Source organism: Euprymna scolopes, chromosome 25 (assembly GCF_053919585.1).
Source record: "Euprymna scolopes isolate OS-2025 chromosome 25, ASM5391958v1, whole genome shotgun sequence".
In the NCBI taxonomy this organism is placed as follows: domain Eukaryota; kingdom Metazoa; phylum Mollusca; class Cephalopoda; order Sepiida; family Sepiolidae; genus Euprymna; species Euprymna scolopes.
In genome coordinates this window covers 87709379-87723990 of record NC_136506.1, presented here as the reverse complement: position 1 = coordinate 87723990, position 14612 = coordinate 87709379, and the positions used below count along the sequence as shown (strand labels likewise).

At 33.3% G+C, this 14612-nt stretch overlaps 1 protein-coding gene and 1 non-coding gene across 2 annotated transcripts in view; both read left to right on the top strand.

Annotated features, from left to right (window-relative positions):
- Window positions 1-5118: 5118 nt before the first annotated feature.
- Trnar-acg (transfer RNA arginine (anticodon ACG)) lies at window positions 5119-5191 on the top strand. Its single transcript has one exon. It is a non-coding gene; the product is annotated as a tRNA-Arg (tRNA).
- Window positions 5192-8874: 3683 nt separating this feature from the next.
- The window catches only part of LOC145247233 (beta-hexosaminidase subunit alpha-like), a 51211-nt gene continuing 45473 nt past the window's right edge, over window positions 8875-14612 (top strand). The window contains exons 1-3 of the mRNA XM_080108858.1: window positions 8875-8980; window positions 12637-12738; window positions 13903-14041. Of these exons, the coding sequence (XP_079964984.1) occupies window positions 12643-12738; window positions 13903-14041 (235 nt within the window). The 5' untranslated portion in view covers window positions 8875-8980; window positions 12637-12642. The remainder of the gene's footprint in view (window positions 8981-12636; window positions 12739-13902; window positions 14042-14612) is intronic.

Below are 14612 nucleotides of genomic sequence, written 5' to 3'. Positions count from 1 at the left end.
TATATATATAAATGTATATATATATGTGTGTATATATATATATATATATATATATATATATATATATATATATATATATATATATATATATATATATATATATATATATATATATATATATGACTAGTTTCTCGAGAGCTCTTTCGGCTATCATCTCGTCAGGAGAAAATCGATAGCAACCTAAATAATATTGTGTCGAAAATAAAGAGTTCTAATGTGGAACTTATTAAATGTGCCAAACGTACGGGGACACTAATTAAATTTATTTACGTTTAAAAACGATTAAAATATTGGCACAACGAGGGAGAGAAAAAAAAGCGGGAGAAAAAATTCAAAGTTCCCCAAAGGTACATAGAGCCCTCATGATTCATATACTTACATGGGTGCCCGGCGTTGCCTGGGTGTTTGGAGGTGTATGCTGAGCAAAAAAAAACAAACAAACAAACAAAAAAGGTCAATTTTTGTAAACTTTGACCCATACTATGACGCCTGAACATTTATTGTTTTGGGCTCAAATCAAGTTATGAAGTTAGATCCATGTCCAAGGAACCTATATCTAAAATTTGAAGTGTTTAGACCCAAAATTGGCGTACGAGTTTGGTATAGTTTTCAAAGGTCAAATCGCTGAACATAGATCCCTTAACAGCCAAATTTCTGTCCGAAAACGGATCACATAGATTTACCCAAATCTCAGTACCCTGTACATCAAATTTCGAGTCTGTAGAATAAAGATTGACAGAGTTATTGCGTAGGGAAATGTACACACACACACAACACACACACACATACACGTTCACTTATATATATATATTTGTTTACTGTTTTTTGGGGAAAGAATTATTTTTTCCTCAGACAGAAACAACATGGCTGACGAGAGCCTAACATCATTTATGTTTTACCATTAACTGGTCCCCTTTATGTTGGGCTTGAAACCGACGGTACGAATGTTTTTCTGAACTTCTGTACTATTATATATATATATATATATATATATATATATATATATATAATTATTTTTTTTACTATAATAATTAAATACCTACATTCTACTTCTGTACTATTAAATATATATATATATATATATATATATATATATATATATATATATATATATATATATTAAGTAATGTGATTTATAATTTAAAAATTTTAAAAAAAATTTTTAAATTTAAAAATCAAAATTTAATTAAATTAAAAATCAGTTTCATAAGAAGGAACAACAACAAAGTCAATTATCTGTACGATCGTTTCGGAAATCCGTGCTTTTTATTTGTGGTATACATGAAGTCACGTAGAACAATTATATATAGTTTTTTTGGTAAGCACGGTCTCCTCATCAGCAAATTTAGGAGGATTTCTATTGAATTGAAAAGACACCAAAAATAAACCTAGCATTAAAAGTAAGGCAGATGAATCTGAAAAATTGAAGTAAAAGGTTTGGATTTAAAATTTATAAGAAAATTAATAAGAAAATTGGTATAGGTTAGAGATAGAAATGAGTAGAAAAATATATTTTTTTGAATTTACATAATAAATTTGATTTAAAAATATATAGATATAGTTACCTTTTAGTTTTTCTTTTTTTGAAATCAGGAACTGTATTTAAAGTAGTCATTTAGTCATTTAAAATTTTTAAATTATAAATCACATTACTTAATATTGAATTAGCTCTAGGACATTTAACTATCGAGCTTATTATATATCTAAATTACAACGAGCATTTCCTGTATTTTAATTAAACTAGTAATTTCACTATTACATTAAAATACACTTAGCTCTTTAGACTATTATTCTAATCTCCTTTAAATTATATATATATATATATATATATATGTATATATATATATATATATATATATATATATATATATATATATATATATATATATATATATATATATATTGTTAGTTATCATTCGAGAACCTAACATAGTATTTAATCGTGGCCTTCGTTATAAAGATGGCCGGCCAGCTGAAAAAATGACGTCATCGCCGAGGTCCCAACAAGCAAGATATGTGGAACTCTTAGACTGTCAATAATGAACAGTAATGTTTACAGACAGCGTTACAAAACTTCAAAATTGGATTAAAATAAAGAAATAAAGAAAGAACACGATTTATACTGAAATTTTATTATATATTAGATAATATTAATAATAAAAAAATAATAAAAGAAAAACACAAGTTATTTGTTTAAGTATATTATAAGCAATTGAATATTTCGTTGTATTATAGATTTTAAAGATTAGAATGCGTTCTTTAATTACTTATAAATTACATTTTAAAAAAGTGAAGGAACACGATTTGATTTGAAATAAACTTGAAGTTTATTTAATATAATTAAATGAAAATTATGCATGTAAGATTATGAATATTTGAAGCAGAACACAAGCAAAACATTTGATATGAGTTAACACAATAAACAAATATTAAAATTAAACTTTTTTTAAAGCAAAATGAATATTTTTTAAAATCAAAATGAATATTTTTTAATCAAAATGAATATTTTTAAATCAAAATGAACTACAATATTTTTTTCAAAATCAAAAACAATATTTTTAATAAATTCATGAAATATTGCACAGTAAAAAAATTAACCTAAAGAAAAAATCATGTTTCTTATTTAAGATTATTTCACCACATAACAAAAATAACATGCAAAATCATTTTTTTATATCCATATTTTCAGTTTGTTAAAATACGTGGGTTTGTATTACTGTACACATAGATTCGAAAAAGTTGTCAAAAAACAAATATATAACAAATAAATGTTATCAAAAGCAAGATAAGTTACTTTTCTACCAAACTGGATATATTTTTCGTGTTTTTATTCAATGTAACATGTTTATTCAGCTCGAAAAACATAGTGTTTACCGATGTATTCGAAAATTCCAGATGGCGTCTGATTCTCTCTTTAACACGGTAAGTTTGGGAAAAGGTATTATAAATACAAAACCGGATAAAATACTGTTAAAAACTCGCTCAATATATGTTACCGTGACATAGGTTGACATATATTCGGCGGGTTTTTAATAGTATGTTGTATAGTTTTTTTATTTATAACACCTTATCCCAAACTTACCGTGTTAAAGAGAGAATCAGACGCCATCTTGAATTTTCGAATACATCGGTAAACACTATGTTTTTCGAGCTGAATAAACATGTTACATTGAATAAAAACACGAAAAATATTTGGTAGAAAAGTAACTTATCTTGCCTTTGATAACATTTATTTGTTATATATTTGTTTTTGACAACTTTTTCGAATCTATGTGTACAGTAATACAAACCCAATTACGTTAATGAAATGAATTGTACTTATTTACTATGCCTCCCCACGGGACAGAGTTAGACACCAGGGTCGTTTTTTAACGTGGAGAAAAGGTACAAAAATAAAAATTGTCTCAGTCGTGAAGGATTTCTCCTGCACCGAAAGAGAACAAGAAATAGAATGCAGCATCTGGAGAACAGATACTACACTTTGATCTGGCCCCGAAGGCCAAGACTGTTTAAGACCACGAGTGAACGCGCGTTTTTTTTTTTTTTTTTAGTTTAGTTTCATATATATATATATATATATATATATATATATATATATATATATATATATATATATATATATATATATATATATATATATATATATATATATATAAAATAAGTATTTTTAAATTTTATCTTTCTAGCTTTAAAAAAAAGTTTAAAAATTTTATCAGCCGGCATAATTTATTTTTAAATATTGAAAAATTTCAGGAAAATTAATTTTTGTTAGATTTTTAAACGTGTGTCAACAGCTTAAAAAAATCGTGTTTTAAAGAGTCGATGTTGTCTCGCATTTTCATTAGTTTTGTATGCTGTAAAAAATTTTTTTATAATATTAGCAATTTATTTGAAGCTTCTTCTTTTGAATGGTAGAACATTTAGGATGATAATATTGAATTAAATTATAGTTACATCGTGTTAAATACAGGGGGGGGAGCACGTTAAAACTTACTTTGCTGAATGGAGATGGTGTAAAATCTTTTTTTTTTTTTACTGCATTATAATTCTTTATCTTTCGGAAATGAAAATACTGTCACTTTTTGGTCCTTTACGATAATTTCCTCAGCAAGTTGGAACGATGCACCGTGAAGGCATTTTAATAAAAAAAGAAATATTACACTGACTTCAAGACGTTACGAATGCCTACCGGTGACTACCGGTGTCACCGGTATGGACTATCCGTGATGACGTCAGCAGATTAAATTATTTTTGCTCACCGGCCATCTTGTCTTTTAAGACGGTCTTGATTTAATTCATATGTGTATGTAGTACTTCTTGACACGATTTTCGTTGAATAGCGGAAGTTCACCAAATCACTCGTCGGAAAAAATCGTTAGAGAGTTTTTTTTTCTTTAGAATAAAAAAGAGTTTAGTGAAAAATATGTCGATAAAAGAAAATGGAGATCTTTTAATGTTTGCAAAAATTTTAGAATAAAAAATTTACTTATTGTACTCCCCAAAATTTAAAAGACCATTAGGAGGTATTGTTTTATTGTATTTACAGTATATATATATATATATATATATATATATATATATATATATATATATATATATATATATATATATATATATTATACGTGTGTGAAATTATTATGGCATTTACACTTTTACAGGTATTGAAACTTTCAGTCAGTTAGTGTACCAACATCAACACGCTATGGTAAGTAATATCATATATAATAACATAACATATAATATCATAATAATAAAATAATATAATATATAATAAAATAATAATATAATATATAACATAATATATAATAATCTATAATATTAATAAAATTCTAAATGTTTATTTATTTATTTATGTGTGTGTGTATATATATATACCAATAAAACTTTCGAACGAATGCACCGAATTGAAAAATTCTTTTTTTCCCTGAAAGGTGTGAGTCTCTAGATTGTCCTTATCTATATATGGTTCGTATGAACCACGCCGAGTTACACAAAAAAAGCCCGAAATACGGGGTTTTGGGCCGTTTCGTAAACTTTTCGAAAAAGTTACCTACCCATGTCAACTGAATTTAGCACTGTCTGTATAGAATCGCGGTAACATCTTTCTGCATACGGACAGGACTTGTGGCGCAATGGATAACGCGTCTGACTACGGATCAGAAGATTCCAGGTTCGAATCCTGGCAAGTTCGTAATAATTTTAACCATCATTTTATCCAACGTTTACTCATTATTCTTACCCTTAGGTTGGTTGGTTGGTTGGTTGTTTTGCTTTACGGCATATCAACCCTTTTCAGGTTATTTAATGCCGAATCTGGTGATTTTGAAGAACGATTTTTAATGTAGTATATTTGTTTTTTAAGTCGGATTCTATTTAACCCATAGTTGGGACCCTAACAGGTGCTACCACTCCGGGTCAGAGTGGACCTGGGAGCAATGGCAATTAAAGGGTGGCTCCACACTCCCTAAGGCCTGCAAGCTGGGGCCTCACCATCGGATATAGTTTAAGGTCATATCCAGGACCACCTTACCCTTAGGGTATTTTTGTTTATTCAGTGATTTTGTTTTGTGCATATGGGAATTTCCCGAACTCCGAGTTCACGGGATAAGCGTTGATGATAAGACGATGTTGAATGGACTCGATTTTGCTTGCTGCTAGTATGTAATAATATATGTAATATATGATAATATAATATATAATGATATAATACGTGCACCTTCGCTTATTTGCATACATGCTTTAACGGCTGCTGTTGCTAATATTTTTCCTAGCCAGCTATACTACAGCTGCTGCTGATTTTCTCATACACGCTTATACGCGCTCTGTTACACCGGGATGACAGCATATTAATAACTAGTGGTGGAAATGACGAAGAAATGAATTATTAAGGGGGGGGGCTGCTACACAAGCACTTGTTTACATTGGACTTGAAGACAACCATATTGTAGTCAGCTGGAAAGCAGATCAGTGAAACAGTTACACAGCCAGGCAGTTCTTGAAAAAAAGCTTTGCTCATAGGATTTGAGTTTAGATTTAAGCACAAATAGGGTATGAGGGAAATTGTAAATAGTCGTTGTAGCTAGACGAGTGTTTTTTGTGAAAGTTTGTCAAGGGGGGACCATAGATTGGAGCTCAGACGAGCCCTTGTTATGAAAATAACAACAGAGCAGAGACAGACTCGCAATGTCTCTTTTGTAGAAAAGAGGTTGCAGGGAAGAAAAAAGCCGTCACTTATTAGGTTTCAAAGCCGGGTTTGAACTTTGTCGATGCAGGTTAAGATGCCCCGAGCAACTTCCACCTAGATATGGCAACAGTATTCATTTCATCAAATGGCTTCATTTCTTTTCTGGAGCGATTTCCATTAAAATAAAAAACTATTTATCAAAATCATTACGTCATATTTTTTGGCACTAATATATTGGGTGACTCCAAATTCCACCCATGGAATCGTTAATAAAATTCACAATTCTTTTCTTTTTTTTTTTTTTACACAGTGGTCACCACTTATCAAGGCTCGGAAGCCACTCAGGGATAAGGGTTATTTTGCAATCCAGCTATATTTAGTACAAATAAAATTCAGCCCCTCGCTGACTTGACCACTGGCTTTCAATTATGAATCTTCAACAATTTCCCTTTTTATTGCCGTTCAATAATAAACTGAGCTGGATGATGACGTGCAAAATTGTCAATAACTTTGACGCACACCTCTTTTAGCATTACTTTAATATTTGCCGGAATGGTCCTCTTTGGTTACAGAATATCCTGTGAGTTATTTTGATAGACATTATCTGTCAGGACATCTCAGAGATAAAAAAAAAAATTATGGATTAAGCACCAGTAAGTATAAAAATCATTCAAAATCATATCTCTTACTGATGAGACTATCACTAAAGTGTCCCCACATATCATTTTATAGAATAAAAAAGACATTATATTCGAGATAACCTTACCGATAAAAAAAAATCTACGTATTAAGTATACAAAACTATTGAAGATCATTTCTTGTACTGATGAGACTATCACCAAAGTGTCCCCATGTATCATTTCATAGGATATACCAACTTTGAAGCAAGAAATACATTATCTTTGAGATACATATACTGATTAAAATCTAAGGATTAAGACCATTTCAGGATCAACCCATTAAAACTCATTCAGGATCATTTCTCATACTGATGAGATTATCACCAAAGTGTCTCCACATGTCATTTTATAGGATATATCAACCTTGAAAAAAAGACGAGAAACGTATTTACTTCTTTCAGACGAGACGGGCTAAATATATATAGTTATCATAAAGTCACACTTAGGACCTCCAATAACGTAACAGGTTTGAAGCTGCCAAGCCAATATGTATGAAAAAGGGTACTAATACAGATTTTGAACCCGACAAAAACCGACTTTTCTTTAGGCTTTTCCGACTGTATAACTAAAAACTTTGAAGATGCCGAAGCGCTTATCCAATCAGAAAGTGAAAAAATTGTAAATTGATTAAATCGTAAGTTGGCGATTGTCATGAATTTTTATTTATTTTTTTATTACATTTTTCACCCCAGATAAGGCACATTGCCACTTTGGTGTAGGGGGCTACAATCAGGGGCAGCAACTATTGGGGCACTATGTTGGGATTTGGGCAGCAAGATGTCCAACAGAGAGAATTTCCAACAGAAGAGAAAAAAGATGAAAAAAGTCAACAAATAACAGAAATAAAAGTAGGGTTTTTTTTTTTTTTTTTTTTACACATTGATCACCACTTATTAAGGCCCGGAAGCCACTCAGGGATAAGGGTTATTGCAAGTACAGTATGTTAGTGAGGAGATTTGCTGAAGTGTTTACTTAAGGGTGAGATTCATTAGGAATTTGTTAACATTGGACTTGAAGACATCCAAGTTGTAGTCCGGAGGGAAGCAGGCAGACGGAACAGAGTTCCACAGGCGTGCACTTCTAAGAAAGAAGCTTTGTTCATGGAATCCGCGTTTTGATTTAGGCACAGATATAGAGTGGGGGAAATTTTTCACAGTGGATTCAGCTAGACGGGTGTTTTTCGCGAAAGATTGGCGGGGGGGGGGATCAGAGATTGGAGTTCAGACGAGCATCTGCCATGGAAATAACGATAAAACAAGGACAGGCTCGCAACGTCTCTTCTGTGGGAGAGAGGTTGCAGGGTAGAGAAAAGGGCATCCTCCACTAAGCCACAAAGTCTATTTTGTACTCTGTCAAGGCAGGATAGGCTGTTTTTAGCAGCTCCTGCCCAGATATGGCAACAGTATTCCATTCTTGGACGTACATGGCTTTTATATAGATAGAGAATTGCATCAGTAGTGAGATATCTTCTGGAGCGGTAGAAGGATCCCACCATCTTTCCAGCGACCTTGGCAACAGACTTGATGTACGTGTTCCATTTCAGATCAGGAGTAAAGGTCAAACCCAGAAGCTTGTCAAAACAAAAAAGGTTAGGATTATACTAGGATTTAAGGTTAGTTTAGGGTTAGGGTTAGAACATTTTGCATTAGTCTGACAACAAAAAAAGCCATGGAAAGACTGATTGTACTTACGAGTACTACGAAAGGACACTGACCATCACGAGAGTCTATTTCTACAGTTTAAAAGAGTTCATCTTTAGAGCACGGGCGAGTCCCCACAACAATGCTGTTGAAAAAAAAAATAACATACAAACCCAACCCACTCAGCAATCAATGAAATAGTAACTTTTCAAATCTAATGGAATTTTCCACTTCTTTAATCTAAGTTTTACTATAACCTAATGTGGAAAATACTATTTTGAACACTTTTTTTGCAGACTTACACCCAATATCATGACTCTCAGAATTCCTCTTACGTCCAGTAAGATTGCTCTTTCTCTTTTCAGTACCTTATCAACAGGACACACATCAGAGATAAACCACGCTTTCAACACCGAGGACTTCTGTTAGACACAGCGCGACATTTCGTCCCTCTACATTTAATTCTCACAAACTTGGTAAGTGTTATACGGTGATCAACGCTATTTCCAGAAAATATATAGACTCTTCCAGATGCTGTGCATAGATCTTACGATACCATCAGAGCAGTCTTTCTGTTATACAGAGCGACACAAAAAGTAGAATAATTTCCCAAATGTTATTAAGATCGACACAAAACTTCAGCTACAGTAGGCTAATGCCATGTAGCAGACATCTCCAAAGATTCAAGTCTGTACTACAAAACACCCTTTGTTTCTGTTTATCAAATACGATCAGAGTTTAAATTTTACACGAACAGACATTCCGCTGCTCAACTCCCCACAGTCCTTTGTTAGACACGGTTCCAAACAATGGCTCCATGAGTTCAAAGTGGAAATATGCGTTGTTTGGGAGTGGGTGCAAGCGAGTTTAAGAAAAATAGTTTGATGTACTTATTTACAATGCCTCCCCACGGGATAGAGTTAGACACCAGGGTCGTTTTTTAACGTGGAGAAAAGGAACAAAAATAAAAATTGTCTCAGTCGTGAAGGACTGCTCCTCCACCGAAAGAGAACAAGAAATGGAAGTGCAGCATCTGAAGAACAGATACTACACTTTGAGGTATTCATTTGCTCCCCCACTGAGCAAATTAGGTACAAGGCCGATTTTTAAAGTGAGGAGTGGAGAGGAAATGGGGACCAACTCCCCGGGGAGTAGGGGAGCTGGATAGTGACAATTGGTATGAAGGGTTACCCCTACATTGACCAAGGTCTTATATGTGGGGTTTCCCCCACATATGGTATTTGCTTGCAGTATCTGCCGGACCAGATGGTATTTATTTGCTCCCCCACCGAGCAAATTAGGCACAAGGCCGATTTTTAATGTGAGGAGTGAAGGGAGGGGGAAGGGAAAAAGGGGACCAGCTCCCGAGAGGTGGGAAATGGGAGCTGGTTAAAGGTCAGGCATGTGGGGTTGCCCCCACATCTGGTCTTTGCTAGTCATAGCTAGTCCTAGCTAGTCATAGCTTGCAGTATCTGCCGGACCAGATGGTATTTATTTGCTCCCCCACCGAGCAAATTAGGCACAAGGCCGATTTTTAATGTGAGGAGTGAAGGGAGGGGGAAGGGGAAAAGGGGACCAGCTCCCAAGAGGTGGCAAATGGGAGCTGGTTAAAGGTCAGACATGTGGGGTTGCCCCCACATCTGGTCTTTGCTAGTCATAGCTTGCAGTATCTGCCGGACCAGATACTACACTTTGATCTTGGCCAAAAGGCCAAAGAGCATTTGATGTAGTTTAGAGTCAACGTTATAATAAAGGGATATAATCGATTCTAAGATGGCGGCGGTAGAACTCTTCATCGTTTTGGTCATCACCAGTGTGGTTGTCGGTTAGTGTCTTTATTCTTGATGCTATGCACAGTCCCATGGGTTCTGAACTTGTTGATCCATCTGTAGATCATTTAGGAGAGAGGAAATTCATGACATCCGAACCATTCTTTGAATTGCAATTGAGCTGTGTGGATAGACTTCAGCCGAAAATATGCCTCAAATATAAATATTTTTACTCAGTAATCTATGGCATTTCGAATGTCAAATTTAGAGGACTCTTAGAACATTAAATCTTCTTGCTAAATCTGAAAAGTAAAAAGAATTATTTCAAAAGTTATTCAAGTTTAGGTGATGACTGGTTTACTTGTGTCATCCTGTATATTATTCTATTATATGCATATTATATCATTATATATATATATATATATATATATATATATATATATATATATATATATATATATATATATTATATCATTATATATTATTCTGTACGATAAAGAACAGTTGGAAATAAGTGATATGCCATCGATTGTGACTGTGAAATTGGAATCTTAGCAAGATCGCCATTCCAATAATTATAGGAGCAACTGAACTCACAAACACGAATCTCAAAATCTACCTGACAAATATACTCGGTGAACTAAGTGCAAGAGATGTAAACAATTGCACTTAAAGGGACGGTTAGAATCTGTAAAAGATATATCAGTTGGAATATATGCAATGACAGGTGAATGTCTAGAATCTGGTAGGATGCCCCATTCCCGGCTTGAACAAAATGATAAGAAAATAAATAAATAAATAAATACATAAATAAATAAATACATAAATAAATATATACTCTTGTAGATATACCGCTGCATTGTCTTGTTTATGGTCGGCCCTTCAAAATCCAAATGGTAAGTGACTTAAAAAAATATGATATCAGTTTACTGTGTATATTTTCATTCATATCACCTTAATTCACTTATAATTTATCATGTTTTGGGTTGTTGATTCTTTTAGTTTTGGGGTTATTTGTTTAGTACAGGTTCCAAAACCGATTTTCCGTCACTCTTGGTTCCAAAGCCTCGCCAGTAACCATTTTGCCGGCCTATTCGATTTCACGTTTATAATATTTTATCAACACACTGCAAGCCCATTAATTATACACCTGCCATTTTTGAAACTAGGGTATTTTTTTATCAAGGTATCACCACTTACTAAAGCTCAAAGGCCACTCGTGGATAAAGGTTAAGTAAGTGTCAGGTGGACATGTAGACAACACCGTGATGATTAGTAATTATGATAGTGATTGGGCAGAATTTTATTATTTAAGGAGACGACTCAACATGAATTTGTTTATATTAGACTTGAAAATGACCATGTTGTAGTCAGCTCGAAGCAGCCCTGCGGTATTGTGTTATGCAGACTGGCAGTTCTACGAAAGAACTCTTGCCTCAATTAAGGAAATAACTTCTAAAAAAAACTGACCAGAGATCAGTTTGGAAGTCAATTTATAAAAAGCTGTCCAACACATTTCAGTATGTAAAATTCACGTTAAACTGAATGTACCGACGACGACGACGACGACGATGATGATGATGATGAAAGAAATATATTCGTATTATTTGGATTCATCGGACAACTGTTCTCATCTTGAGTGTGATTTTCACAACGTTTCAGTCGATGGAACCTCCCACCTTCTTCAGGTGTATCTTGTTGAACGCAAGGACCCGCGGCACAGTGATTAGAATACTTGGAAAAATCAATCGTAAAAAGTGATATTCTCCTGAACGTTGAAGGTTCAATTCTCAGTGTGGGCAACCGCAAAAAATACAATTGCGAATTACTTCAGACCTCTATCCAATCATGGCTGATAGAACAAGAACATGCTACCCCTGTGGAGTAAATAAAGTGTTCCGCTCGAAATTCCGATCAAATCCCCGCGTTTAAACAGAAACATTCCCAAATTCGACAAGATACACTTGAAGAAGTTCGGAGGTTATATACACCGAAACGTTGTAAAAATCACACTCAAGATGAGAACAGTAGTCCGATGAATCCAAATATGAATAACCAATCCTCATCTAAAAGAATTCATTGAAATATGTTTTCTATTCCATAACAAGCATTAGTGTAGCTTACCCGTATACCGCCAATGGAAGAATTTGAACCTTGGACCTGAAGAACTCCAACAACTATTCGAACATATGTTACTTTACATCACGAGGGAAATAAACCGGATGTTGTGAAATATATGAATATAATAAGTTTCAAAGCGTATTTGATCTGCTTAGGGAGAGAAATGTATATGTCAACTCAATCAGTAAACAAGATATTTTATTTTTTATTTTTATGTGTTCTTTCTTTCGTTTTATACTCAGGATGCAATGTCCTACAACAAAATGAACGTCTTTCATTGGCATTTAGTGGATGACCAATCTTTCCCATATGAAAGTCGAAAATTCCCCAGACTGGCAAAAATGGTAAGTCTTCTCTTCTCCGTGAGAGAATTTGTTAAAGAAACACACACACACACACACACACACACACACACACACACACACACACACACACACACACACACACACATATATATGCGTTTTTATTACCGTTCTTAATCTGCTTGGTTACATATGTTTCGGTTATCGAATCGCGCTAACGATTCAATAATTTCATCAGACTTCATAGAAATAAATATTTATTATTGTGAGAAAAAGAGATGAATTAGAAAATGTACAAATTCGAATTAAAAACAAAACAATAGAAGCAATCAATTGTAAAGTCATTGGGAGATGACAAGGGGCAAGGGGGTTAAACTATCAAACCAGACACGGACAGGAAAAGAGAGGGGGGGGAAGAAGAGTGAAAGAAAAACTTGAGATGGATAAATAATTGAGATAGAAATAGAAAAAGAAAGAAAGAAAGAAAGGGGCAAATAGTTAATTAGAAGAGCGGCGTTTAATTATGATAAGGCAGTTATGGATATATATATATATATATATATATATATATATATATATATATATATATATATATATATATATATATATATATATACAGGGAGAGGGGGTGACTGTTGAATGCATGTCATGGGGGGATTGACACGTTAGTTAGCATACAGTTTGGGGAAGGAAGTATTTGCAATGAATTAACGTCATAGAAAAGCTAGTTGAGATAAGAAGCTGAGATACGTCCCACTTGATGGTATTTATGTAAAAAGAAAGAAAGAAAAAAGGGATAAATAAATAAATAAAAAATTAAGAAAAATAAGAGAATAAATAAAGATTAATAAACCGTTAAAAATGTTTTTTGATTTTTGTTCACTGTTCAGTCATAGGATGTTCACCCTCCCGGGCATTACGTTCTTCCTGAAAAGAGTTTAGTTTCTTGCTAATCACCTGAGACGCCCTTACCAGAGAATGCTGACGGGTTGCTGAAACATTTTTTTGCAGACTAGAGTGCACTTCACTGAACTGAATTGACGAAAGTGGTTTCCTCCCATGACGTCATATCCTGTAACTATAAACTATTAATTCATAAAGGAATTCTTCATTATGGTAACTTTATGTTACGAGAACCTGTTTTGTCATACATCCGTCTCTAATCCTGTTACACAATTGTAATCGTCTTTTTATTTTGATTTGTAGGGAGCTTATTCGACAGGACGGACGTACAGCCAACAAGATGTAGCCAGAGTTATCGAGTACGCACGAAAAAGAGGCATCCGTGTAATACCAGAATTCGATACCCCTGGACACACCTACTCCTGGGGAAAAGCTTTTCCGGGTACACCCGTTTTATTTATTTTTTATTTTTTTATTTTCTAATACTTAACAAATATACAGTAGACACTTGCCAAAGAGATATACTATACAAAAACGTGTTTTGATTAAATTATTAAAACGTAATAAAAACACATTAAAATACTTTTTAAAAAATTATCAGTGCAGATAGAAATGTAAATTTTATTGCCTTTGGTAAAAGTTATTTGTTCTCTATTTGTTTATTTCGTCTTTTTCTGTTAACTATTAGCAAGTCGCGCGACGTTGCCCGGTCGTAAAATACGCTTCAATATGATAATTTTAATTTATGCTGATTTCGAATGTATAACTATAGATCCAATACTTGATTGATTATTATATTGTACCCAATATATAGTAATGGCCGCTCGGTGTGACCTGGTCATAAAATACGCTTAAATATTATATTTTAATTTATGCATATTCCATATTTATTATTATAGAGCCAATATTATTATATTGTACACAATATATACCGATGATTTCAAAAGTTAAAAATAAAATAACTTGGGTGCCATCAGCAGGTTGGTGAGAAAGTTCTTGCGGAATTTATAATT